The sequence below is a fragment of the Gymnoscopelus microlampas genome, assembly GCF_963454915.1.
Source record: "Gymnoscopelus microlampas genome assembly, chromosome: 2".
NCBI lineage: Eukaryota > Metazoa > Chordata > Actinopteri > Myctophiformes > Myctophidae > Gymnoscopelus > Gymnoscopelus microlampas.
This window is the reverse complement of record NC_139939.1, coordinates 38,870,696-38,898,481: the sequence shown is the minus strand read 5'-3', so window position 1 is coordinate 38,898,481 and position 27,786 is coordinate 38,870,696. Positions and strand designations below refer to the sequence as shown.

At 44.2% G+C, this 27,786-nt stretch overlaps 1 protein-coding gene across 6 annotated transcripts in view; it reads right to left on the bottom strand.

Annotated features, from left to right (window-relative positions):
* The window catches only part of lrba (LPS-responsive vesicle trafficking, beach and anchor containing), a 294,320-nt gene that overhangs the window by 65,696 nt on the left and 200,838 nt on the right, over positions 1–27,786 (bottom strand). For all 6 annotated transcript variants that reach the window (XM_084068296.1, XM_084068297.1, XM_084068299.1 and 3 more), the window contains exons 40-46: positions 27,050–27,167; positions 26,683–26,785; positions 22,758–22,873; positions 22,444–22,556; positions 14,093–14,233; positions 10,999–11,118; positions 4,051–4,203 (exon numbers count right to left, since the gene is read on the bottom strand). In XM_084068296.1, the coding sequence (XP_083924422.1) occupies positions 4,051–4,203; positions 10,999–11,118; positions 14,093–14,233; positions 22,444–22,556; positions 22,758–22,873; positions 26,683–26,785; positions 27,050–27,167 (864 nt within the window). The remainder of the gene's footprint in view (positions 1–4,050; positions 4,204–10,998; positions 11,119–14,092; positions 14,234–22,443; positions 22,557–22,757; positions 22,874–26,682; positions 26,786–27,049; positions 27,168–27,786) is intronic.

Below are 27,786 nucleotides of genomic sequence, written 5' to 3'. Positions count from 1 at the left end.
GTGTGTGTGTGTGTGTGTGTGTGTGTGTGTGTGTGTGTGGCGGGGGGGGGGGGATAATACACATGCTACACAGTCTCTGTGATTGTTTCGATAGACTGTGAGTTGTTGGAGTGCTCGTTACACACCCTCCAGCTGCCCGGACCCTGGATCAATAGCACTGGATTTGCACACAGTAGGACATGAAACAAAAGACTAGAGGTCTATCGATCTCAGCACTGTAACCAGCAGGTGTGGATACATACGTGCACTTACTCATACGTGTGCGTGGGTGTTTAAATGACACCTGATTTATACTTGCGTAGATCGGCTATATTCTACATCAGAGGTTCTCAACCAGTGGTCCGGGGACCACCAGTGGTCCTTGAGGGGTCCCCAGCTAAATGATGGAGAGTTGGTAACCAAATGGACCCTTATAGATCTTTAACTCTTGAGAGTATAAAATGAAACCAAATGGACCCTTAGTGTCCATTTGGTTTCATTTTACACTCCCAAGAGTTCAATTATTGTTAAACATCTGGATTACTTAATCAAAGAATTGTTATTTTCATCAACGTTTGCCTGTTATCTCTCCTATGGTACCAACATCAATACAGCATGGAATTGTGGACAAAATCTTATCCAACGATAACAAAATATTCAAAGTTTTGAGTCCGAGAGGCTAAATCTCATCAAGCGGTGGTCCGTGGCTCAAATGCCAAATAAATAATGGACCTCGATATGAAAAGGGTTGAAAACCACTGTTCTACATACTATATGTGCGACATTGGCAACCAACTAAGCATAAATCACACTTTACCTCTGCAGCATAAAATACGGCACACCACCAAGGGAATTAGTGGTCGCAGGACTCAAGTTCTCGCCTTTATTTTCTCATTGTAATATATTTCCTGGAAACAGCATCCTTATCTTTCCCATTTCATCCCCTGGCGGTTCTCTCTCGTCATGACGATAGTGATAATGAAGGTGAATCAGGTGTGTGTTTCTCTGTTGATTCATATCATCCGCCCGAAGGTGAAATACACACATACGGTACTGTATGGTTAGCAAGCAGCAGATACTGTTACAGTATGTCCTCTATGAGCTGTACTACAACCACCTTGGTGTAAGACACACACACACACACACACACACACACACACACACACACACACACACACACACACACACACACACACACACACACACACACACACACACACACACACACACACACACACACACACACACACACACACAGCTAATGTTCTCTCCAGACTGGGGATGCTGGGGTTCAAGTGGTTAAAATAAAAAAGCACCGCCTCGTTTCACTGTCTATTGATTTAGAAGGCATTTGTAGAATCGGCCTCAGGTCTTAATGGGTTAACGCAGTAGTGTTCTTACTGAATACTGTGTATACACTGTAGTATACAGTGTAGTATGCAGCGTTCTGCTGGATACTGTGTACACTGCACAGTATAATGCAGTAGAGCTACGCTATTACAGCTGAAGGACAGCCATGGTTAAGGCCTTTGCAGACAGGGTGCGATTTTCCGCACAGAAAAAACGGACAATATCATTTTTTAAATGAACACATGGTTCTCAATGACCTCATGCACACCCCGTGTGGCGATGCGATGCGGCGAGGCGATGCTTTTTTTTTTTCAATCGAACCCAGTTCGATTTGTGCGTCTTTTCGCATGCGGTAAAAACTGATTGACTAATCGCACCCTGTGTGCAAAGGCCTTTACTCTGGTAGGTTTTGGGATCACATAATAATATTAATCTAGATTAGCGGTGACATTTTTCTTCCACGCTCTCTGCATCTCCTATCAACACACACTATTTTCAGCCTACTCAGTGCTTCAGCACTACCGATATGCCATGTTATGATTATGGTTTGTCGACGCCAAAAGTGTAAAACTACACAGTGCTCAATGAATATTGCTATCCCAAGAACAATGACTGCCTGCCAAAACAACACACACGCGTGCGTGTGTGCGCGCATGCACACACACACACACACACACACACACACACACACACACACACACAATACAACACACAGCCAGGACTAGACTACACTGACAGCCATAGAGAGAGAGTTGTGGTGTGTGATTAATGGGAGGGGGCCTGGCCATATCAGTGGACTGATTATCAGACAGCCACCATCAGATCAGGTCACAGGGCCTCATCAGCACCCATTACTACTGGACACAGTCTGGATTTACTCACAAATACGCCATGTGACTAAGGTACGGTATACGTTTGCAGGTGAGGGAAATGTGAGGTAGTTCCCGACCAAGCAATCTGATTGAAATAGGCTCTCCAGCTGTGCTCAAATGGACATGAACGCACGTTCGTGCTCATCAACGTTCTCAAATGAAAGATTTGAGAACAGCCTAAATCACAATAGAAATATTCCACCACTGGTCAGCCTTGATGTTAAACAGTGGGTTTGAAGTGGTTAACCTGCACAGGAAGACAAACTTCAAAATCAGGCGAGGCCTTCATGCTCCTTTATTTAAGGACAACAAAAAAAACTGATTGGAGGCAAAAAAAACTGATTTATACAATTATCCCATACATTTCAGTTTTTTTTCTTTTTTTTCTTCTTTTAGAAAATAAGAGATCTTTCCATTCTAGTGAAACAAACCGTTGGAGATGATTCCATCCCAAACCAGGAGGTCACACACGTTATCTCTTCGCACACACAAGTTCTAGTTCCCATGTACATTTCCACATTTGTCCTTTGGAGTCTCCGCGCAGTTCAGTGTAATTTAACAAACTTTTTGGAGATAAGGGGCCACAAATAGCCATAACAAAGTGCTTCAGCAAGGGAAGCAGACACAACAGTAACTCTGGGTCTATCTGGTGCTGTTTGACCTTCTGAAGCACAGCAAGGTAATCTGATCTAGAGGGGTATCTTGACTTCCCGACGGGCGTATGGAAGAGGAGAGAACGTCTGCGATGAAAATATGACAAGTGGTTCTGACAACAAGCCACAGGCGTACACACACACACAGACACACACACAGGATTGGAGCGTTGGGGGCTGAGATGGCAGAAAGGAGAGATCAGACACTGGATACTGCATCATCCTGCTACACACACAAACACAAACATACTCACACTTACATGTGCAGACACTCATGTGCCCATGACCCCTTTCACCCCTAGATGCACGCACGTTGCGCTTGGACGTCACAAAATATGGACATGACACACACACACACACACACACACACACACACACACACACACACACACACACACACACACACACACACACACACACACACACACACACACACACACACACACACACACACACACACAGTGATGTTAGATTGCTTTCGCAGCAGAGCGGTCAGAGTGGTGGGGCATGTCGGAGGAACAGGAGGCTCAGGTAACAGGAAGAGATGTGAGACGAACAGGAAATAACACTGTCTGTTTGCATTAGCATTTCCTGCTAAGCTAGCACAGAGGAAGGGGGGGTTCTGACAGACTTCAGACAGCCCAGGTCTGGATGACATATGAGGAAGACAGAGAGAAGATTGTGTGTGTGTGTGTGTGTGTGTGTGTGTGTGTGTGTGTGTGTGTGTGTGTGTGTGTGTGTGTGTGTGTGTGTGTGTGTGTGTGTGTGTGTGTGTGCGCGCGCGTGTATGTGTGTGTGCGTGTACACGTAGCCTATGTGCGTGCGTTGCTGCTGAGGAGTCTATATTTCATTCACTGTAATGTATGTAAAACAAAAGTGTATGAAGACTCAAGATTGTGTGTGTGTGTGTGTGTGTGTGTGTGTGTGTGTGTGTGTGTGTGTGTGTGTGTGTGTGTGTGTGTGTGTGTGTGTGTGTGTGTGTGTGTGTGTGTGTGTGTGTGTGTGTGTGTGTGTGTGTGTGTGTGTGTGTGGGTGTGTGTGTGTGAACGTTTGTGATTAGATACTTAGCTCTATGTAAATGGCGTGTATAGCCTACACCTTTGTATAGGTACAGAATATGCGTGAATATTTTGCCATATTTATCACACAATTCATAGCTGAGGATTTGACAGTGTATGTCTGTACACGTCTCCTACCAGTCGGTTGATGCGGACAAACTCCTCTGGGCTCTTTGCCCACTGAGGGAGCTCCACGTCGGACACCACCGTGCCGTCCTCCATCACCCCCAGGTTGTAGTTGTTGGCATTGACAAACATCTCTGGGAGGTAGAAGAACTCTGGAATCAGCTCCTGAACACACAATGCAGGAGGAATGGGGTGTTAAATGGTTTTGTAGTATATCTGCAACGGTGGCACAAACTGCACACACACTGACTGTACAGTATCTACATATTTTGTATTGCATTGTACTTTAATGTATTTCAGTGTAAAGTGTGTAACTATGAACAACTCTTTATTCCATCCAGACAGGCTAACACAGGAACAAGGCAATTACTGTATAAAATGTTTCCCGTATTTTTTTGCAACAACAAAAACGCTTGCTCTGCTAACTTTTCGCGTGATGTAATTGGAATCTATGACAGTTGCAATTACACTTCAGAATGACTGGGCCACGATAACACAGTGTTTATGAGAATGAAGCGCTGATAAGACTGAACACTCAGTTTAATAGAATCCACAACCACCCCTCCAGTAACAGGGAGAGTTGTTTTGCTTTGGAAAGAAGAAACTGTCAAAGGCCTTGAGAAACCGATGAGAACAGGCAGATAAGAGAACGAGGCCCTGAGATGGAGGACAATTTAGAGCATGAGAGTTAATTAACAGAGTGAAAAAAAGACTTACACTATGTACAGTAAATCTATAATTAATTTACAGATAAGCTTCAAAATGTGTCTTTGTACATGTGTGTGCATTTATGTGGATATTCACTGTCATTGTGCATATTTGTACTGTGTGTGTGTGTGTGTGTGTGTGTGTGTGTGTGTGTGTGTGTGTGTGTGTGTGTGTGTGTGTGTGTGTGTGTGTGTGTGTGTGTGTGTGTGTGTGTGTGTGTGTACAGCATGTGTGTTTAGCAGCCATTCCTCATTGAAATGAAACACTGCTACTGCACGTCGGCGCTTTGTAAGATGTCAAACCCTCCAAGCGTGCCCCTCAGCCCTTCTCAAGATACTTCTGGTCTAGCAATTGCCTAATAGTATTTCTTTTTTTTATTCATTTCCACAAATAGACACAGAAAAAACCTTGACACAGTGAGCCAAATTCCTTTCCCCCGCAACTATGATGATTTGATCCTGCTGTATCCAAACAATGCCTTCCTCGCTGTGGAGGCCGAGGACGGAGGACCCTCATCTGAGATATGACAGTGAACGCGGCCTGCTCGTGTTTAACCATTCTCCATTTTTAACAAAGCGGAACTCCTCGGCGTGGCAAACCCAGCATAAACACTGGAGATTGAGTTTGAGCAAAACAATATGCTGATAAATCCGTAGCATCCCCCCCGGGCGCGAACCGCGCTGGTGTCATTGTTTGTGTGTGGGCACGTAGGGACGGCTGGCGAGGCTCCTGAATGTAAGCACATGCCGAGCAATCTCGGTTTCTTGGCCGCCGCTTCCTCTGCTGCATAACAAAGACAGTGGAGAGCACAGAAAGTAAATTGTGTTCTTAATTGCGTACATCACGCCTTGTAATACACGCCGCCTTGCCCGTCAGCTAAACACGTGTCAAACATGAAGCATGACTTCATCCCTACACCGGCAGTGAGCCGGACGAAGGCAGAAGATTTGTGTACGAAATGGGGCACTCCTATTGCGGAATATGATATTCATATATCATGTGTATATACATATGTGAGACTAGCGTAATAACTTGAGGTTTTATGGTATGAGCGCTCTAGAAGAGGGTCTGTCTGTGTGTCTGTCTCCACAGCAAATCTCACAAACCACTGGACCGTCCGACCGATCAGTGCCAAATGTCTTGTGCATGCTGCCAGTAGGCCAAGGAAGTAAATCCCTGAATATCTTCAACATATTTTTCACATTCATTCATTTCACAATCATAAAGGGAAACCAGAATACACTCTGTGGGCCTGCAGAGGTCATAGTGGATTCAGTTGTGGAACCACTGTTTTCTTTTTGTTTTTTAACTATTCAATTTTAAAGGCCCAATGGTTTACATAGGACAAACGACACTGAATAAACATTAGGCATTGATGTGCATGAAGCAGAATGAAAAAGAGGAAAACTATGGAAGATGTATTAAACGACAAGAACCGAATGCCCTACACAATCAGCGGAAAATCCTTGGTCAGACGAAGACACACTTGTGTTGAAACTTAGCTCCTAGTAGGTGACTAACTAGACAGTAGTGACACTATACTACACCAACAGACCCAGATTTTTAAACTGTATTTGCCGTATCCTGGGGCTGGAATAGGTTTGTTCAGGTCAATAATGTTTATAAACATGTCAAGAAATCTGACATAGTTTCATTTATGATAGGGGGGGAAAAAGACAAAAATAAGTAACAATTTCCTCCGCCCTATCCTACTATAAAATGAGGAAACGTGTGACTGTCCTTCTGAATAGGTTTTGTCTCCTCGGTAGTTTAACCAATCGATTTTAAGTTGCACACGGGCATTGGCCATTGCCATATGAAGACGGTGACGATGCTCAATTTTCACTTTCCCCAAATGTAAGCCGTTTGTGGACCTAGCTTCGGGGCTACAGTATACACATGCATACACACACACACACACACACACACACACACACACACACACACACACACACACACACACACACACACACACACACACACACACACACACACACACACACACACACACACACACACACACACACACACACACACACACACACACACACACACACACACACACACGCCACACAGAGAACAGCACCACAGACAGACCTGACTCTACAAAGTTATAAAGAAGTGTAATTTAGGGGCCGTGTCCACAGGCTTGTATGCCTTTATTGACAGGACAATAGGCTGACAGGAAATGGGGAGAGAGAGAGATGGGGAGTGACATGCAGCAAAGGCCATTGGGATCGAGACTCGAACCTGCGACACGCTGTCAGGCTACACTGAACCTAGGTGCCTGGACCACTATGCCAGCAAGAGTTTTTTGAATGGAGGGGCGCTTTGGATATCATGTCCAAAGCGTTCGCACACAGCGTTTATTGCAAGGTTTCGAATGAACGTTGTTTTATCAGCACCAACAGCTTAGCTCAAACAACGTAAACATTAACTTCTCATGGTTGTAGTAACGACTCAACATCAGGTCGTAAATGAGCGGGTTGTCAGACACAGCCAGGAGGATCAAATGAGCAGCGCTCCTCTCCGAAAGTTAAACTATGCATATAACCCAAAGTCTGCATCTAGTTTGGGTGTGTGCACATCCCCAGGTATGGGCTAGTAACCATTATTTATATGTTCAAAAATAACCCCGGGTCGGAGCGGATCGGGCACTTAGGCTCTCATGTAGCCTGACAGTGCATCGAGCCCCATCTTTACTGCATGTCTCTCCCCATCTCTCTCTCCCTGTTTCCTGTCCATCTCCACTGTACACTATCAATTAAAGGTAGAAAAGACCCCAAAAATATCTTTAAAAAATAAATAAAAAAATAACCCCAGATTGATATTTTACACATTACATTGTATTTACATTCTGTGTTTTCTTTGTTGACCATTTGAATCTTTTGGATAATTTATTCATTTATGTTACTGCAAGACCTTTTTTTTGCAGTATTACCAGTAAGTTCAGCCCTTTATGCATTAATGATAATTGCCCGAAAAGTGCTGCTATTTGTTTCAAAAAGCTTTATACCCTGTATATATAACATATAACGTTGCAATGTGACATAGCTCTTTTTAACACAATGCTGTACCCCCTCCAGCTGTATATACTTTCCCCATTTTCTTCTTAAATTGGTTTTATTATGTTTTGAAACTTGCTTTGGCAATGTAAACGTATGTTTTCTCATGCCAATAAAGCTACTTTGAATTGAATTGACAGTAGAAGTGCTGACTGGAGAGGGTCTGGAAGTCAGAGAGCAGCTGGCACACTGACATCAGAGATGACCAGACCTCAGGAACAAACACATTAAGCTGACATGACCTAATATGACTAGGATATGGCCGTGAGAACTCCTGATAAAAACCTGTCCACGTACGTTTTACAATGTGAACCATGCACTGGTAGGAGTACACTACACAGAACGCCCCCAGCTGTGATCTAGCACAGGGCATTTCAAACCTTCTCATGTCACGGACCCCTAAAATGTACTTTCATCAGGCCATGGAAGTCCATGTCCATCTTAAATAATTCTGTCCAAGAGACAGAGATTCATAATGGTGATATTGAAACATATTTTTAGAATAGTCAGTTAATATACACTTTAAGTTAATTGAATAATAGTGAAATTAAATAAAGGCCAACAGCAAGGGCAACAGCAACATATTTAAATGTTGGTAAATCAAATAATTTGGAAAAACAGTAACTATGGTGCTATTTGTCATTCCCATAAACAATAAATATGCATCCAAACATGTATGGGCCAATATTATTCCAAGTTCATTAAACTTCCTCCATTCATGTCATTACTCGAATTGACCCAGTACAAACCTATATCTTGCCATGTCAGAACTTACAGTAAGTCATTTCCACATAATTATATACAAAGCAACTGATATTGTTGTCTAGATGTTCTGTGGTTTGCAAATATCTGAAGTTGTCCCTTTTCTGTTACCATACCTTTAAACTCTTTATTTGTGGTGATACAAAATATTGAGAACAACACGGAACCAGTGGTAGTCTTTAAAAAAGGAGCAAAATTAGCTACTAAATAGCAGCAGCAGGTTTACAGCAGCGTATACGGTTTTGAGCATCTTGACAACACACTCGGTGGAGGTGTTCGAATTTGTGCCTCTTTATCAGTTTATCTACATCAGCGGTGTCTATCTACCTCTCATCAGTGCAGGAAGAAGAGAAGAAAGTCTAATCAAATGAGCAAGCAAACACACTGGGCTTAAAACAACACGCCACTTCCTCACTTCAGAAACCCCTCCAACTCTACAAGAGCTGACCTAAGAGTGGAGGTCAGGCTCTTAACGAGGCCTGGGGCTTTTTACTGAACTCCTCTGACTGAAGAAAATATGGCCAGTCTGAGGTAGTAGTATGAACAACACACACATGCATGCGTGCACACAGCTATACACTAACACATATAATTAGGCCACATAAGCCAATGTGCACATACAAATGCACACAAGAATGTTCCTATTATGTATGAATGCGCACGCACGCACGCACGCACGCACACACACACACACACACACACACACACACACACACACACACACACACACACACACACACACACACACACACACACACACACACACACACACACACACACACACACACACACACACACACACACACACACACACACACACACACACACACACAGACCTTCCAAAGAACCCAGGTCTTTGGGGGCCATACTACCCTGACACTGTAGCCTGTCCTGCGTGTCCCATTATGTTCAGTGGCCCCTGTGCTCTGGCCTGGTCAGAGGTTGGACCCTCTGATCCCCAATCCTGTCCTGTCACGGGTCACTGAATGGAGGGGTTCTCTCTGGCCCCTGGGCTCCCCTCTTGCTACACTTCCACTACTGTTGCTGTCTCTCGCCCCTCTCTCCCTCACTCTGATGCCTTAAGGCTGCAGGGCTGGGGGTCAGGGGATTGTGGCCCGTAGGTCATGCTAGCGTCACCAAGGCTAGAGACACAGTGGACCTGGAGGAGGGGGGGGGGGGTGGGTGGGGGGGTCTGGGGGTGGGTGGTTAACCTATTATCACCTCCTTCTATGAAAACACCCAGGCTTTTTTGCCCCCTCTAACAGTGGGATATAAAAACACTGGGGCTATTTTTTGCCCTCTGATTGTGGCACAGAGGTTTGCTGTCAATGGTGGTACGGCTAAAGCTAAACGGTGCACTAAGCATGCTAAATTGATACATCTCTGCGGCTAATTCCCCCCTTTTGCCCGAGAGATGAATGCGTGCGTCCAGGCGGATAAAAGCGGGATGGAGTTTCATTGAAAATATGCAAAAAATTCAGGCTGGAAATGGAGGGCGGGAGAGAGGGGGGAAGAGCAAGAGAAAGAGAGAGAGAGATGTGGTCCAGATTTCTTTCTCCCCTTTTTTTTGTGTGTTTTGATCTGAAACTGAGCTCTCACAGTTTGATCCACGCTGACAGGTCTAGACAGAGGGAGCAAACGAGGGCTCGTGTTGAGCTTTCGCAATCAAGCAGCGGCCAGCTAGGCGGTAATACAATCCATATGTTTTATCTGTGAGGGTGGGGAGAATAGGAGGGAGGGGGTGGCTGGTAAACGCAATCAAGCATCAACGTCTCCCCCCAGCCCCCATCACTGTTCTCCTCCATTCAGTGACCCAATGCCAGGGTTGTGGGGGCCGAACCTAACGTTTGTTACTGGCCCCGACTGTAGTAGTAAATGTTTTAAGAGGGCGGGGTCACTTGTTAAGGGCTGCACTGGGGTTTTGGGGGGCTCGCGGTAGGAGAATCACCCCGTGGCTTGTTGCGGGGCCCGTTGCACAGAGCCCAGGAGAGGCTTGTTCTGTGGTGGTACTGGTGGGCGGGGGGGGGGGGTAGGAGAGGTTCAAGTCCAGGTTATGAGCGGCCGAATGTGAGACGGACGGCTGGAGATGGAGCAAGCGGCTTTGATCAGGAAGTCCAGGAAGTTTTCATGGCAGAGGGACATTGATTGGTGCTGACTAGACATGGCTCTTGAGAATTTATTTTTCTTCTTCTCCGTCTGTCTGTCTATATCTGTCTGTGACGATGCTGGATAGGGACTAACTACAGTCAAAGACTGGGTCTGTTCTGCTACTACTCTTGTTACAAGTCATTATGAACAGAGTTTATCGGTATGTTCAGTCAAGTGCTGATGTGTCTGGTCCACATGAGTTTGTGACAGTATGACCGTGTTGTGGTTTCTTCGTGGTCTGTGTCTGTGTGTTTTTTTGTATGAGTGTGTACCGTACCTTGACATCCGATGTGTCTCTCTGGCAGTTCCTCCATGCTCTGGACACGGAGGAGAAGGTGCGGTCGGCATGGTCAAACTTCCCTCCTTGGAAGTTGAGGAAGAATGTGGTGAAGGGCTCCTGTCAATTAGATACAGATGCTGTCAGTACCTGCTCTGAGTTCTAACTGCATTTGACAATACCTAATGTGTATAGTATGCCTGCACGACTGTACCAAACTCAAAGTTTGATAATTTGAGGTATATATTTTTCAAGTGTACCAGGGGTTCCCGCTGAGCTTTATAGCCTTAGAGAAATTCCTGCAAAACCAATATTTCATTGTATTTATTTACAGTTTGGCCCAAACTTCGAACGACTTTCAAATTTGTATACAGTGATTAAGAGTGATATCTCCAGGTCAAAAGGTGTCACTACATCATTATACTGTATGAGCGATATACTCGTAGACCAGTCTATAGAGTGACTGTAGTTTGTCCTAAATCTCAGAAGGGAGTCGGCACAGTTTTCCAATATTTTTTTCCCCATTGAGTTTTAGATTTAGGCAGAAAATAAGGCGTGTGGTTAACAAAAGCTCAAGACAATTTCACATTTTGTTCTGTGACATAGATTACACCCGTTTATATCGCACTCATGAAATTTTAAGTGTGGGGGTAGAAAATCATGAACAGTATGCTGATTTGTAGCAATTACCTTGTTGAACAAAACGTGTGAAAATCATAAGCCTTTGTGTGCTACAGAGCTTACTTTCTTAATGTATTCAAAGCCCACTGTAAACATTCCATTGGAAATCTGCCATGGGAACTCATGGCGGAAGTAACTTGCAGGTTGGTCTACAAAATACGGGATCACTAGAACAATCTATTGTTTATAATAACAATAATACTAATAATAAATGTAATATATCTAGTACTTATCGAAAAACAAAGTGCTTTCTAATTAATATTGTTATAACTACACATTTACATTCATCTGCATTAGCCAATGTTAGCCAACTTAACACATTGGTTTTTATGAAAAGCAGTGTATTAGGAGTATAAATCAACAAATTCAACTGAAATCAACTTCTCCAAATTAAATTCAAAATGAACTGGTGGACTAGCCACTTCAAGTGGCTCATATGGTTACTGATGCATTTCTAATCATGTTTAATCTTGTTTGAGCGGATCAATAGCTGTCTCTCTGAAACAATAGGCCCCAAGTGACATGGACACAATTAGCTGGGCAACAACTATAGTCTGCTAACCCTAATACTGTAGTGGAGACAGCCAATTAAGGCTGGGTTAAGATGCCATGAGCTCATTTGTAAAGAACTGTCTGAGGTTTAACCAGATTTGATCTTATAACAGCTTACAACAGTTCACACAACAGAAGATTAAGTACACTGTGAAACAGTGTCTGTCAACTACTGGGTCGGGACCCCAAAGCAGTTCTTTGACAGGGTTGTAGACAATAAGAACAACTTTTATCGAGAAACATTCTGATTCCTGATTTTGTGATGAAGGCAAAAGTGTGAGAGCAGTTCACAACACTGTTGATTTTGACAATACATTTTGATTTAGTTTTAGTCAGTCTTTTCAATAAAATTCCATTTAGTTTGTCATATTTTAGTCATCTGAAATATGTTTTAGTTTTTGTATAGTTTTAGTCGACCAAATATCATAAGATTATAGTCAACTAAATCAACAGTTGATTTAGTCTACTAAAATATTTTGTCAATATATTTAGTCTTAGTTTTAGTCATCGTGGCTTAGTTTTTATTTCGTTTTCGCCAGTGAAAAAAGGAAGTCGACGAACATTTTTCGTCATAGTTTTAGTCGACGAAATCAACACTGGTTCACAACATGTTCAAAAGTAGTCCACAATGGCTACCCCCTAAGCTACCTTTTGCTTTACTCTGATGTTGACTTGGCTCTCTATGTGACACTTAAACTTAAGGGCCATTGGTAAAGTGGCATTAGAGTAAGCCTGGTAATGATGTGCTGGGATCAATAGCGTGGCTCCACAGGGATAAACTCAGACAGTGAGATAAAGGGACAACAGGAGAAGTGTGTTGGACAGGACAGGGTTAGTAGCGTCTCTCCCCTCTGGGTGTGCTACAGGAAGACAGACAGTGTCCAATATACTGTAGGCCCTCCAAATACACAGTACCATTTTGGTTTTCTTTTCTGCCATTTTAAATGAGTGTTTACAAGACACATTAAGAGACCATTAACACAGTATTCCTTATATCTTCCAACCGCTGGATATTGGTCTGTTTTCTCCCAAACAATTCCCTTTGAGAACAGAGCCATAGTGCCACAGTGGTTCAGGAAGCATGCAGTAAACATAGGGATTTCTACAATGGTTAAATCTCTATTACAACCAGTTCAGCTAGCTACTTCTGTGAGCTTCATTACACGGTCGCAAGTCAGACAAATGACCAATAAATAACACTAGTCAGGAACAATGTGTGCTGCATTCGTTTGCATGTAAATAAGGCCCATCAGATCAACTTCATATAAATCAAAGGGACAATACTGAACCATGGACCTCATTTTAAACAACCATTAACTACCGTATGACACTCCAAAAGCCAGATAATGAATAAATAAAGCAATGAGATGTCTATCTAGCTCTATCTTAATGAAAGATCATAAATATGTGTACACTTGCTTTCTTTCTATTCTATTAATATTGAAATAAAAATGTTAATGGAACTGAGGCCATTACATATACATTCTTTGTTGATTTTTTGGAATGTAATTTGTTTGTAAATTACTTGTGTAAAATGTATCATCTTGATGCATACATATGCATTAAGATGATACATTTTACACGAGTAATTTACAAACAAATTACATTAAAAAAAAAGAAAAAGAAAACAGCGATCCAGTTAACCACCATCTGTAATGTAAAGGTAGACACTTATTCTGTAGACCGGTATTTCTCAAACAAGGGGTTGTGAACCCAGTTGGTGACAAGACTAAGAAAAACTTCAGTTAGGTGGGAACAATTGTGTTGTCTAGTACCCGGGTCTGACTTGATGGAGAATTGAAGATGAATATTGGGCAAAACTGTCTGAGAACCACCTGCTTTACATGATGTAACGACTTACGATGCGTAGGAGCCACATCTGGGTGAAGCTGGAAGTGGAATAGTGGGTGCCGTAGTGGAATTTGGGAACCTGTTCATCCTCCCAGGATTCAAAGCGGTCGTTGAAGAACGCAGCTCTCTTGGGGTTCAGAGCACCGATGGGCTGTCAAAAAAAAAAAAAAAAGAAAAATCACATCATGTCATCTTGGTGAAATCATTATGACGTACATTTGTATAGCATCCAAGTCATCTACAATGTAGGATTTGACATAACTGTAATGTAACAGCCGCCTTAATACCCTCCTTCAGACAAAATAAATAAAATGTATTATAATAATTTGTGTGTATGTATATCATGGTGCTCAAGGAATTTAGAGGTGTTTCTTTCTGTTGTCAACATGGCGGGTACAGCAGCTCTCATAGAACAAATTGTTCTACCGCCACAATAAACATGGAACAACATACAAGTGAAAAACAGACAAAACAAGTAAGACCAACTGTTTCACAGCTATGAACACCAACGACGGCTAACACCACTGGAGAGGCAAAATGATGCCAGTAACCTTTGTGCAATCTCAAATGAATATTAGATGATGTTTCTCTTCAGACGGAGATCAATCCATTCCCACAGAGTGCTTTTTACAGCCGGTGAGAAACAGCCCCTGCAGCTGTACTCTGTCAGAGAGAACTAATGTGTTACGATGAAAGAGGGCCCATAAGGAACATCAATAGGCAGGCCGGGGGTTCCTCCTCTATTACTGTTTTTATTAATCTGTAGCTAATGCACTCTTCAGCTGCCTTGCTGTTGCTACTGGAGAAAAATGGTGAAGTTGCATTAATTTTCCATTCCTCTCTCCCCCCACCAAAAGAAAAGCCAATAGCCCTGTGGCGATCGGCTATTATTTAAATACTCATTTATAGAAATCACTTTCAGTCTGGGTCAATTTTTATTAGTCTAGCTGCGCCTCAATCTCTCAAACGCTACCTTCTCCATCATACACACACACACACACACACACACACACACACACACACACATGCCTGCACACAAGCACGCACACACCCAGCAAGAGCAGATCAATGGTAATGGAATGATGGCCTTTTGAGGATGAGGGTCTAGAATGGGGGTGGATCGATTGGATCTCTCTCATATCATAGGGAGCCTGTCACACAAAGACTCATCCTGGGCCATGGCTTAGATATTGATCTCTGCTGCTGCTACTGTGTTGTGTGGGAGTAATAGCGTGCGTGCGTGCGTGCGTGCGTGTGCGCGCGAGAGAGCGAGAGAGAGAGAGCGCTTGCGTGTGTGGGTGTGTGATAGAAGCATGCATTCAGTGTTTTACAACAGTAGAACAGATTGATGTAAGTGTATACATACTTGTTTATATTTAAGTACCACTGTGCTTGTATGCAGGGGAGCTGCATGAAATTCTGGGCCAAAACATATCACATTGGACCCCTAACATTATTTCAACAATAAAATCTATGAACCATGACATTTTTAGGGCCCTTGCAATATCCCCAACATTTCATTTCTTTTGAGAACTAGTGCTTGTGTGTGTGTGTGCAGGGCTCATCACATGCGCCATGTTACATGGCAAAAAAAGTGCAGTGCCTGATGTGGCCACACGCTGCAGCACTGAGCTGACAGTGACACAGTGAGGGTCTCCACTGGGCCACTAAGGGTGGGTGAGTACACACACTGAATTATACATCACTCCCATTGCTCTGATTTATAGCCCTAATAACAGTCGGCTCATTAAAAAAAGAAAAGGGAGAGGAGGCATATAAAATAAAAAAGACTGAGAGGGCCACGATGAGAGAGAGAGAGGGGGGGTGTGAGGAAGTGTGCAGGATTTGCGTGTGCGCGCCCGTGTGTGTGTACGTGTGTGAGTCCTACATTGTTTACTGCAGTAAATTACTAGCGAGGACCAGCGCTCTCAGCTAGCAGTAGCTGCAACAGAGCGATGGTGACAGCAGCGTACATCAAGACCGCCATCCCTGCCGCTACGCTGATGGAACGCCCTGCTTCACCAACACCCCTCCCCCCACCCCCACCTACCCTCCGCAGATTGGCCTAATATGTCGTGGCGAGTGTCTAGCACTCTGATGAGCATGCTCAGATGAATGAGCCAATTGCGTAGTTGTAATTAGACCAGAGAGCAAACCGCGGAACGGGGCTCTGTCACGTTTGCAAGAGCTCTGAAGAGGCAATGTTAAAGAGGTTTTTCTTTTTTTTTTAAATCTTAGATTGCTTTTAATCGGTTATTTATCAGGACTTGGGAAGATTGGGTCGTGCATTACGAGGGCTGTTGTTGTGAAGCTAATGCACAGTGCAATTAGCAAGTAAGCAGTAACTACAGCTAAAGTGCAGGTAATAGGCTTGCTGTTTTAAAAAAGGCATTGAATGCTAAATTAACGCTCAGGATTTTGCTGTGTGTATACAGTGAACATTTGTTTTCATGATTGCTCAAGTGTCTTTAAAATAATACAATCATTTGGATCCTAAGATCCACATGATTGAATTTGAGGATGTGAACAAATGGCTCGAATGTGGATCTCAGACTTCATGTTACCCACCAGTCAGTAATTTCAACGTATGACTAATGACTCCAAATTTGGGCAAGGATCCAGCACGATCAGAGCAACTATAACAGTGAGAGAGATTACACAAATCTCTGCGTGCGTGCGAGTGTATCTGTTCTGTGTATCTGTTCGTGTATCTCGAGGACCGCCCAACCGATCAACTTCAAAGTCAGTCGCAGAGGAACCGAGGGAGTACAGTGCCCGGCGTCAAGTCCAACCGATATGCCCATATATAGGCATATATGGAGATCTGGTTGTCCAGAACCGCCGATGAGACAGATACGTAGGTCCATATATGGGCACATACCAAGTTGGGAATGAATGTTATGCAATACCCGTTGTATCCATTGTACCTGTTGTCAGAGTACCTGTTGTAGCCGTCTGTTTGTCTGTCTGTGTCCCTTCTATACCCATTTATGGAGATCCCTGATGTCGTCAATATGACGTCATAGTAAATATGTCATAGACTGTTCTCCAAGTACTGATAATGGGTAGTGCACTAATTACTCAACAACAGGTACATTGACAATGGGTACGAGTATTGCATAACCAGAGGGGCATGCGTTCCCAACGGTCATCACCCTAGTAATGTGAAATTAAATAGTCAAGGTACTTCTGTGGCCTACTGGCAGTGTGCACAAGAAATTTGGCACTAACCGATCAAACGGTTTGCGCAAATTTGCTCCGGACACATAGATAGATAGCCAGACCGACCAACCCTCTTATTGACGGCTAGACTCATGCAGAGCCACACCATTAATATATAAAATAGCATGCCTTTAATATTAATAATTAAAGGCATTTCTGCTTAATGAGATGGTGGTGAGAGACTGGGAACAGGAAATGTATAGAGAGAGGGAATGATGTGTAAAACAGGTACATGTATGAGTTAGTCTAACTGCACAGGATCTGGTTGAGCCATCAGACCCTACCACATTTACAGTAATCTCTCAAGACAGAACAGCAGAGTCTGTCAGCACCCCTTAAACATGTAGTGTTGTTGTTAGTAGGAATAAACACAGAAACACCCGGGAGGAAGTGGAAAGGGGAGGAGCCAAACCAAGTTCCTTTCTCCTTTTCTACACAAAAAGGAGGTGGTTCCAAAACAAAGGAGAAAAAAATATATTTTTTTCCTTTTTTTTTTTTACCAAATGGGTTCCCGGATTGCATTTACAGTGACTCTGAAACTGTCCCAATATTGTGGAAATATGCTGACATTACTAGCCTGAAGATATTAGCTTTATGTTATGTTGCCAAAACCTTCACGCTTCTCTGCAATAACCTCCTGAATCAATACTGTATGTCAACTTGTATGTCACATGAGCCAACTCAATTCCCTGAAAGAAAGAATCACTGTCTGCCTGTGAGATAGAATGCACTTTGAAAATGTGGGTTCCCAGCGAAACAAACCATAAGCCACAACCTAACATTAAAGACCACCATGTGAATCGTTACATGGACGATATCCGGCAGCTACTTCAATTTCAGAACGGGTCACCGGTGATGAAGTCTAATAACTTACCGAGCCTCAGCTTCACAATGGAACTCTGAACCATAAATCAACACGGCCTTTTGAGAGAAGTGTTTACGTATAATGTCCCTATTTAAACAGCGAAAATGGCATGGAGGGCCTTGGGGGGAATAAACATATGGGACGCGTATGGTGAAATCAATACGCCATTAGCCCATCCGGCTGAAAATAGCAGGGTCTCATTCATAGCACATACGTACCATAGGTAGTGGGACCGTTCAATAAGCGATTTCTGTTACTTTTGCAAATACACTGCACTTGATATGCTCAATTGTTTATCGAGGCATCCGGCAAGGCTGCCTGATTAAAAAGTACTGTGAACCACAAGCATGCTAGCTCAGCACCCTGTGAACCCAAGCATGCCGAATGGTTCATTCCCATCCATGTATTTACAGCTATCCCGAGGTTTCCAATGTGAACTTGGAACGAGGAAAGGTCTAAGAGAAGGGAGAAGGGGAGGATGAGTGGAGGAAAATCCATCCGAGCGGTCACTACTACAGCATGACAAGAGAGACAGTGAGCGGCAGCGGGCTTATCGTGACTACAATGTTATCTGGGGAGGGGGGGTTGGGGTGGGGGGGGTCAGTGTTTGATGTCAGGTTGGGGTTAGGGTTTATGATAAGAGAGTCCCCCGGGGTCAAAGCAACTCTGGCAGAAAGGGAGCATAAATCCTGTGCGGCCCCCTCTTGTACCGAGGTGGGGGTTGGGTACGATGACAGTGTGTGACACGTGGGCGCTCGCAGCAATTTGGCTCGCTCCTCAGTGTCACCCCCAGACGCCTCTCACATGACCCATTTCTACCAGAGATGACCAGAGACGAAAGGTGAGGGACAGACGGAGGAAGGATGGAAGCTAGAGAAACACCACCACCTGAACAAAAGAAACAAACAAGAGCTCAAATGCCGTGGAGGAGGGGTGTGTGTGTTGGGCGGGGGGGGGGGTGCATTTGGCGCAGTGGCTGCGCAACACGCCACAGCTCAGCACGCCGCCGCCTTGCCCTTTTCCTAGAAGCTGCAGTCTCCTACGGTTCAACGGTTGTATGGCTGATATCACAGCCATGTCAACAGCATGAATAAAACAGATGTAATAAAGATTGACCCACCCCCTCTTCCTTTCCCTCACTCTATCTCTCCCCCCCCTCGCTCTTCAAGGAGAACGAGGTTTTGCTTGTTCCTCTACTACGCTCACTCCTCTCGCCCTTTTTGCTCTCTGATTGTTTCTCTCTCCATCTCTCCCCCTCTCTCTCTGTTTGGGTTCTTCCCTGGGGCGAGAAGGCTTGACTGAGCACAGAGGCAGAGCTGTCCAAACTCCAAAGCAGAGCAGTGAAGCCGAGGAGGTGTGTGTGTGTGTGTGTGTGTGTGTGTGTGTGTGTGTGTGTGTGTGTGTGTGTGTGTGTGTGTGTGTGTGTGTGTGTGTGTGTGTGTGCGTGCATGCGTGTGTGTGTGTGTGTGTGTGTGTTCGTGTGGCACAAGCTTGCCTGGCACACGTTTTGGGTGTGCACTGTGCGCGTGAATGTGCCAGCGTTATGCATGTGTATTGGATGTGATTCTGTGTGCACGGCTGCACGCATGTGTGTATTTTTGTGCATTTGTATCTTTATAAGCGTCTGTACATATGTGCCTGTAAACCGGTGTGTGTGTGTGTGTGTGTGTGTGCGCGCACGAGTGAGTGCGTGCGTGTCAGAGAGGACATCTAAGGCTGTCATATTTCAGCCTACTGGGCAACATGAAACCAAATAAACAGAGAAATTACACAGCTGTACACAGTGAGGGGCGCTACACTGGCAGAATGAAAAGGAGGGGTGGTGAGAGAGAGACACAGAGAAACAGAGAGAGAGGGAGGGAGCTGGGGATGACCCAGTGGGAGATGGGGGTTGTGATGTTTGGGGTGTTTGAATGTGATGTGTGACAAGGTGAGTTGTGAGAAACACTGGTGTGTGTGTGTGTGTGTGTGTGTGTGTGTCTGTGTGTGTGTGTGTGTGTGTGTGTGTGTGTGTGTGTGTGTGTGTGTGTGTGTGTGTGTGTGTGTGTGTGTGTGTGTGTGTGTGTGTGTGTGTGTGTGTGTGTGTGTGTGTGTGTGTGTGTGTGTGCGCGCGGTGCGTGCGTGCGTGCGTGCGTGCGTGCGTGCGTGCGTGCGTGCGTGCGTGCGTGCGTGCGTGCGTGCGTGCGTGCGTGCGTGCGTGCGTGCGTGCGTGCGTGCGTGCGTGCGTGCGTGTGTGGTGCGTGCGTGGTGCGTGCGTGTAGTGTAGTGTGTACGCATACTGTTTTTGTGTGTGTGCGAGACAGAGAAAGGGGAGAAAGAGAACACAACCTGGTAACTAAAGTGCATATGGTTGATTTGCTGGGCAGTGTAATCTTAATACTGGTGTGGTAAATACAGAAGAATGTGTGCGAGTGTGTTTTTTATCTGTCTTCTGGAATTTGGAAGAGTGCGTGTGTGTGTGGCAACACAATCCGATAACGCACTTCTGGTAAATAAAATTAAAGGGTGATCTGCTAGCTAGTGTTGATGTTGGTGTTAGACATGTTTGTGTAACTCTGTATGTGTGTGTGTGTGTGTGTGTGTGTGTGTGTGTGTGTGTGTGTGTGTGTGTGTGTGTGTGTGTGTGTGTGTGTGTGTGTGTGTGTGTGTGTGTGTGTGTGTGTGTGTGCATGCTCTGTATAGACTCCCATGTGTACGTATGTCAATAACGATTTGTCCAACTCCAGCATGTACCGTTCTGTGTCTCCAGATAATAAAGAGCTCTGCCTTCCATCTCTGGCCCAGTCTGAATGAGCACGGATGTGGAAATGGGCAATGCATCTCCCCTGTCCATTAGCTCACATGCCTTTGTTTCTCCGGCTGATTTATTCGGCCATTTTGGTTCCAACAGAAAGACAGTCGCTCCATCATCTCACTCTAAAACTAATCCTGTGTCCTCCCACCCCTGGACACCACAGCACAGCGGACGGTCAGTCTGATTCACTGAAACTGGCAGGGGTCAGAGTAGTGTGTGTGTGTGTGTGTGTGTGTGTGTGTGTGTGTGTGTGTGTGTGTGTGTGTGTGTGTGTGTGTGTGTGTGTGTGTGTGTATGTTTAAGAATGCTTGGATGAGAAAGAATGAATGAATTAAGCGAATGCCTGCGTTTGTGGAGGAGGCACTTTTCCGCATTTTGAACCATTGGATGTGGTGCGTGTGCGTGCGCGTGCGTGTGCGTGTGCGTGTGTGTGTGTGTGTGCGTGTGCGTGTGCATGTGCGTGTGTGTGTGTGTGTGTGCGTGTGCGTGTGCATGTGCGTGTATGCGTGTGTATATGTACTGTAGCATCTTAACACTAAATCCCCTGATGCCTGGACTTTCCAGGGAACCTCCCTTCACTTCCTGGGGAGTGGGCCGAGGTCAAAGTTGCATCAGTGAATTATGAAATTATGAATTCCACACAGAGAGTGACATTTAAAACGGAGCATGCTGACAGAATGTGGAGAAAAATCTAGGCCTGATGGAAACAAAAAGAATATTTGTGTTGATCTGAATTTAAAAGGGGCATGAAACCCTAGGCCAATTTTGTAGGTGATTTCCTGCACAGGATTGACATTACAGAAGGGTAAAAACATGGAAAGCTAGTAAGCAATGCCTACAGCTGCAACTAATAAAACTGCCAATGTGCCAATGTGCAAGCATCGACAATAGTCAATGCTTGCACACAATGAGTGTAACACATACGGAGGCCAGCCCTGGATGCTGCAGTATGAAAATGATCTATGGACATTAAAATAATGTGAATGAAATTAAATCAGTTTGAATCCAAACGAACAACACATAACTAAAACCCCAACAGACAACAAACTGTCGAGTCATTGACTGAGGAGTACCAGCAGCGTCAAGATAGCTATCAGCCACCAGTGATTAAAGAGCTGCTGCACTAAACTATGATCAATGGCAATTACACAACCACTAATCAGGACTGGAGACTGACACATACAAGCAAGCACAGATGCATGCAAGTATGTGCACACACAGGGACACAGCCAATACGCACACAAACACACACATGCACGTACACACAGACACACACACACAGACACACACACACACACACACACACACACACACACACACACACACACACACACACACACACACACACACACACACACACACACACACACACACACACACACACACACACACACACACACACACACACATCTCCACTAGGCTCTATCTCCTGCAGACTAGGACACAAACCAGACTTGTTTAGAAGGAAGCATTGTCTTACCTTGGACAGGTCTCTGAAGTTACTGGGCAGAGTCAGGTCCAGCTCCTCTGACTCATAATTAGTGATCACCCAGGGGAAGACTGGGTACTGATTGAGGTCATTGAACGTGCGGCCTGACAGTAGCAGCGATGAGAGACAGAAAGAAGTGGTACGGAAGGGGGAGAGTGAGAGAGAGAATATGATTAAGTGAGAGAGATATTTGACCAATTCATTCACATTCAGTCAAAGTGTTTTTCCATCTCCTGCATCGCCCACATTTTAATACCAGAAAAGGTTCCACAACCCTCAGATAGACAGTATGGCGGTGTTCTTACCAGAGATGGTGTTGAGGAAGATGAGGTACTCGAAGTTGGAGATCTCACGTCTCTGCCAGCGCTGGGTCATGTTGGAGGCCTTGTACAGCTGCTTGGGGGTGGCCAGGGAGATACGTCTGGAGAGGGGCAAGGATCCTCAATTAGGTTCCTCAATTATCAGACCTCCTAACTCATGTTTACTATTAAGATGCTCAGGTCTGGCACCACAACTACCCCTGCTAACCTAGCATTGAGTTCCACCAGCATGTTCATCCTCTTGTTTCCCTTACAATGTCTCCATCACAGCTTTCCTACAAATCTTACTCAATAAAAAAGACTAAGACTCTTGGCCACTATCAGCCTCTAGAGGCTGTACTGCTCCTTGCACCCAAATTGGGAGGCTAAATTATTATTAGGAATTGTGGGGGCAGAAGGATGATCATTACAGACAAAATCTGTAGGGTTAATCCTGCAATCTCTTTATTAGATTACAAAACATCTCGTCTGAAAAGATGACATTTTGGCCTGAGGATGGCACAAGGTCATGGGCGTCAAGCAAATTCTTAGGGTCATCCATGAATATGCTCAGCAAATTCCAAGGTATATATATTTTTTTAAAAGGTATTGGACTACCCACTTTCCTTTTAAAATATAAATGAGGAGATTATAGATCTCATGACACATTGTAAGCTTCGACTTGTCCTCAGAGAGGCAATTTGTGGTATAGCACATAACATATAGACACATTAAAAGAGGTTTTTGAGTATTTTAGTCAACGGGTAGTTCACACATTATGAGAACAAGACTTAGCAGAATGAAGAGCAAAAAAAAATAAAAAGAGAGAGAAAAAAAGCCTTGGGCCTTATTAAACCTTCATTATACAAAAGTCTGTATATGAAATATTTATTGAACTTAAGGTCCCGCTAATTAAGAAGAAAAATATGCGGTAAATAGGGGTTGAATTCATATGAGGGCGTGCACACACACTCACACGCACGTGCGTGCACATTGGGGCCCCCGGGAGCATGATGTATGCATCGGGGGCTTAAACAAATGACCCCCAATCCAATTAAAACAAAGGAAAATGATGGAATTAATCACTGTCAGGGTGTGAGATTATAGTCATTAGGCCGCCGCCAAAGTGAAAATACGCCCTTTTCAAATAGAAGTTTACCGTGCCGAGCTGTAATGATCATTTTCCTTCCAGTTGTCTGTACTACTGAATGGTAATATGCACTAATATGCTTTCATTGTGGATCTAAGTGAATTTCTGAGTCAAGACAAAAAAAAACTTTTCATTTTTGGCCAATTGTCGAATCGACTAAAGATTGTTGGAATCTGCCCTTGTGTGTAGTCTGTGCACAGGAAAGAACATTGGCTAGGCATACATAAGCAGGGCTGATTGGGTAAGCCTACCTGTACACAATTACAATTTACAGCAGGCATTTAGCAGACACTCTTATCCAGAGCAAGATCAGAGTACAGTGCCATGAACCTTTTCCAACCAACAACAGTGTAAGTGGTCGAGGATTTAACAGTGCAATAAGCATAATAACATACTGTATATATATCAGTCTGACAAGCCTTGTTACAAAAATAATGTTCTGACCAATATATGAAATGTGTCGACTGTAAGGAAATGGCAGGTATTGGCAAGGTTCTCTGGTTTTAAGACTTATTCCAAATTGGCAGCTGTAATGTGAAATTACAGGCAGTGAAGGAATTATGAGTGAAACTTTGCAAGCGCACTCCCAGTAAGACAGTAGGAAATCTTTCTAATCTACCTCATGGTGATGCTATAACAGGCTGCTTCACTTTTTTGAACCGTTTTTGAATAAAAAGGAAAAAAGTCATGCATTCCTTGGATCACAACACAACTCCTATAAAGGCCACACCGATGGAACGGCCTTGTGGTGGCGCTACACATTTCACAGGCTGCTTCATGCTTTGGCCTACAACTATTGAACCGTAGGTCTTACAATACAAATTCTACCTATTCCGCTGATCAGATTTTCCATCAATTAGCATTTTCTTCAAAACACTTTATGCTGCTACTCCTACAGATTTTGTCCAAAACTTACACACATTGGTACACATTATCTCTGGAGTCATGTGATCAAGGTTTATCAGTAGGTATCAGATTCCATTCCAATTGGCTACAATCGGCTTCCAAAGTTTGTGGAAGAACAATGTCTAATATGCCCCTAATTTGACTCTAAACAACGCAACGCAGAGCCAAAATTTTACTTACACCCGTAGGGAGTGAACAACTGCTACAAATGTCCCTGTTTGTTGCCAAAACATTACTTTTTCCCACCAAATTAGGCACAAGGTCTCATGAGTAATGTGACAATGACCATAAAACAGGGTTTTGATACTCCATAACGTTTGCATGTAACTACCTTCACACATTCTTGAGGGGCCTCTATTGAACGCATCTCCAAAGCCACTTTCACTTCTGCCTATAGGGGGCGCCACAGCGAATAGTTGCACTGTCTGCCGTACAAACTATTTCCCCCGCAGTTTCCTCATGTCCTGATGGCTGCACCCCACGCAGTAGTGTGTTCTATCGTGTTACGCTATATATGTAGTGTGGCCAGCAGAAACACGTTAGCGTATCTCCACAGCCACACGCATGTCGTGCAGGGAATGATTATCGTATCCCTCCGAAAAAAAAACTACAACACACCACTGACCCCACGACTGACACAGGCGGAGATCTGTGCTCCAAGCAGCACACTTTTCTAGTATTCTGGTGCAGTTCTGGGGCGATGTGAGTTGTGCTGGTGAGAGAACTGAAAATGCCCAGTTACAGCTGTCTCTGGGTCAAAGAGGCAAGGTGCCGCCGGCCGGCAAACTACCTTGATTAATGAGCCTGACACACACACACACACACACACACACATATACACTGCCCAGCATCGCCTAACAGCCCTAACCCATATGCACACCCACTCATTAGTGAATAAAGCACCAGCATTGTGCTACAACATTGTCAGCCAATAGAGACAAGGAACTGTCATCAACAATGCATCTGGGATCACACAATAGAATAGAGCATCCTTCTGGCTTTTAGACATTTGTTTAAATGTTAAATGTGTACTGTCTGATGAGTGTTTTTCAAACTCTTCATATATAAGAATAAACATGCACATGATCTCACACAGATAATGCACCAGTAGAGCTATGTAAAAGGAGAGCTGAGGCAGGGAATCCTGCCTTACAGCCCATAGCCACTATTTGTTTCACAAAAAAAACAGGATAAATAAATGGAGTGGATGGTGTTTGTGTGAAGCCAATTAGGCAGTGGTGTGCTACAGCAAGGGAGATAAGGGAATAGAAAGGAGAGACGGGGGTAGTGAGTGCCCGCACTTGTGTTTGCTTGTGCATGAAAGGGCAAAGAGAGAAAGGCAAGATGGATGGAGTGAGGCTTCAGGTTTTAAGGTATTAAGTTAACCATTCTGCCATCTTTCTCCAGCAGTTCTTTTCCATCTCACACTACACTTTCACTCACTCACCATCAAACATGTCATTTTTATCCCCTTTTTCAATCTCTTCCCTGTTGTCTTTCCATGGCTGGTTAATATCTGTACCAGTGCAGAACAGTGCAGAATGAGATGTGAGATGCTGGGAGTTACTCACAAGTCCATCAAGTTGGTTCAGTATCACCTGACAAAAGCTGATGACTGAGGAAGGAAGACAAACCCATACAGAGTGGAACTGTGCATTGCAGTGGCCTAGGTGGTTAGAATTAGAGCCCTGCAAGCCTGTCGGGACCAGACCAGGCCCGGCTCGAATACCAAGGGCCAGGCTGGAGTTTTGGGCCTGTGCAGGGCTCTGGTTAGAGTACCATATTGTAACTTAAGTCGCAGGTTTGACCCCCATAACAAAAAGCAGAAGTCAGCAGCATGTGTACTGTTGAAATGGCATTGAGCTAGACTCTCACCTGGTCTGTGGAAGGCCAAAGTTCGTGCCCACACCGACGCGAGGAAGACAGTGGACTACCTTCTTGACTGTGGCCGTGTCTGGCAAGTTGAACATGACTGCCGCTGTGTGAGTGTGAGTGAGAGAAAGAGAACGAGAGAGAGAGAGAGATAGATGAGTGAGTGAGATTTCAGTTGCTTAAAATTCCCATAAATACTGTTGATTAATAGATTTTGCGGGCGTGTCTTTACATTCTTGTATCAATTGAATAAGTGAATGCAGGGACATAGATTGGATAGTACTATTGGCTTAACTAATGTACCCCCCATTGATTTCCATTAAAAATGGCTCTATACAATGCTATACTATTCTATCCAGAATCAACTTACTTCTGTTGGCCATGAAGATCTCCAGGGCCGTGTTCTGCAGCAAGTACCGTCTGGAGAAGACAGCGCGGATCTCTGTGAAAAGCCATTTCCCATGGAGACCCTCCGTATAGGCCAGAATCTGTATGATGAAGATACGAAAAGAAAAATAAATAAAAGAAAAAGGAATAGACACAGAATGAACAAAGGGGGAACAAATCATAAGAAACCAGAGATGGGAGGAGGGAGGAGAGAGCGGAGACAGGAAAGAGGAACGTGAGCCGAACAGGAGGGAGGGAAGGCCACGCTAGTTCATTTATCATGCTGTGATGGCGCGTCGTCCTGAACGCTACGATTAATGCTTTGTATTGATCAGCCCCCATGAAAAAGAGATTCCTTTAACAAGAGAATGAGACCCGTTCAGCCCAGGGGAGTGATGGAGCAGGGCAAGGGGAAGCGTTCAGTTCACTAAAACCTAATCAGTATTACAGAGGAGAACAGATATCCTGGGCATATCAGGAAGGTACAATTCAAGATTGTTAACAGAGACTCATAAGCATGTGCCCATTATCTGGTCCTCTAGGATCACTGTCTATTTCTGAGTGCCATAGATTTGGCCTTGTACTACTTAAAGTCTATTGTTTGCTTGTAATGTGGGTATTCAATGAATTGAAGCTTGTTCTACAGTTGCATTTGTAAGTCATGGTGATAGGAGCATTTAGCATAAGAGCTAAATAACCATTAGTACACAAATAATAGTC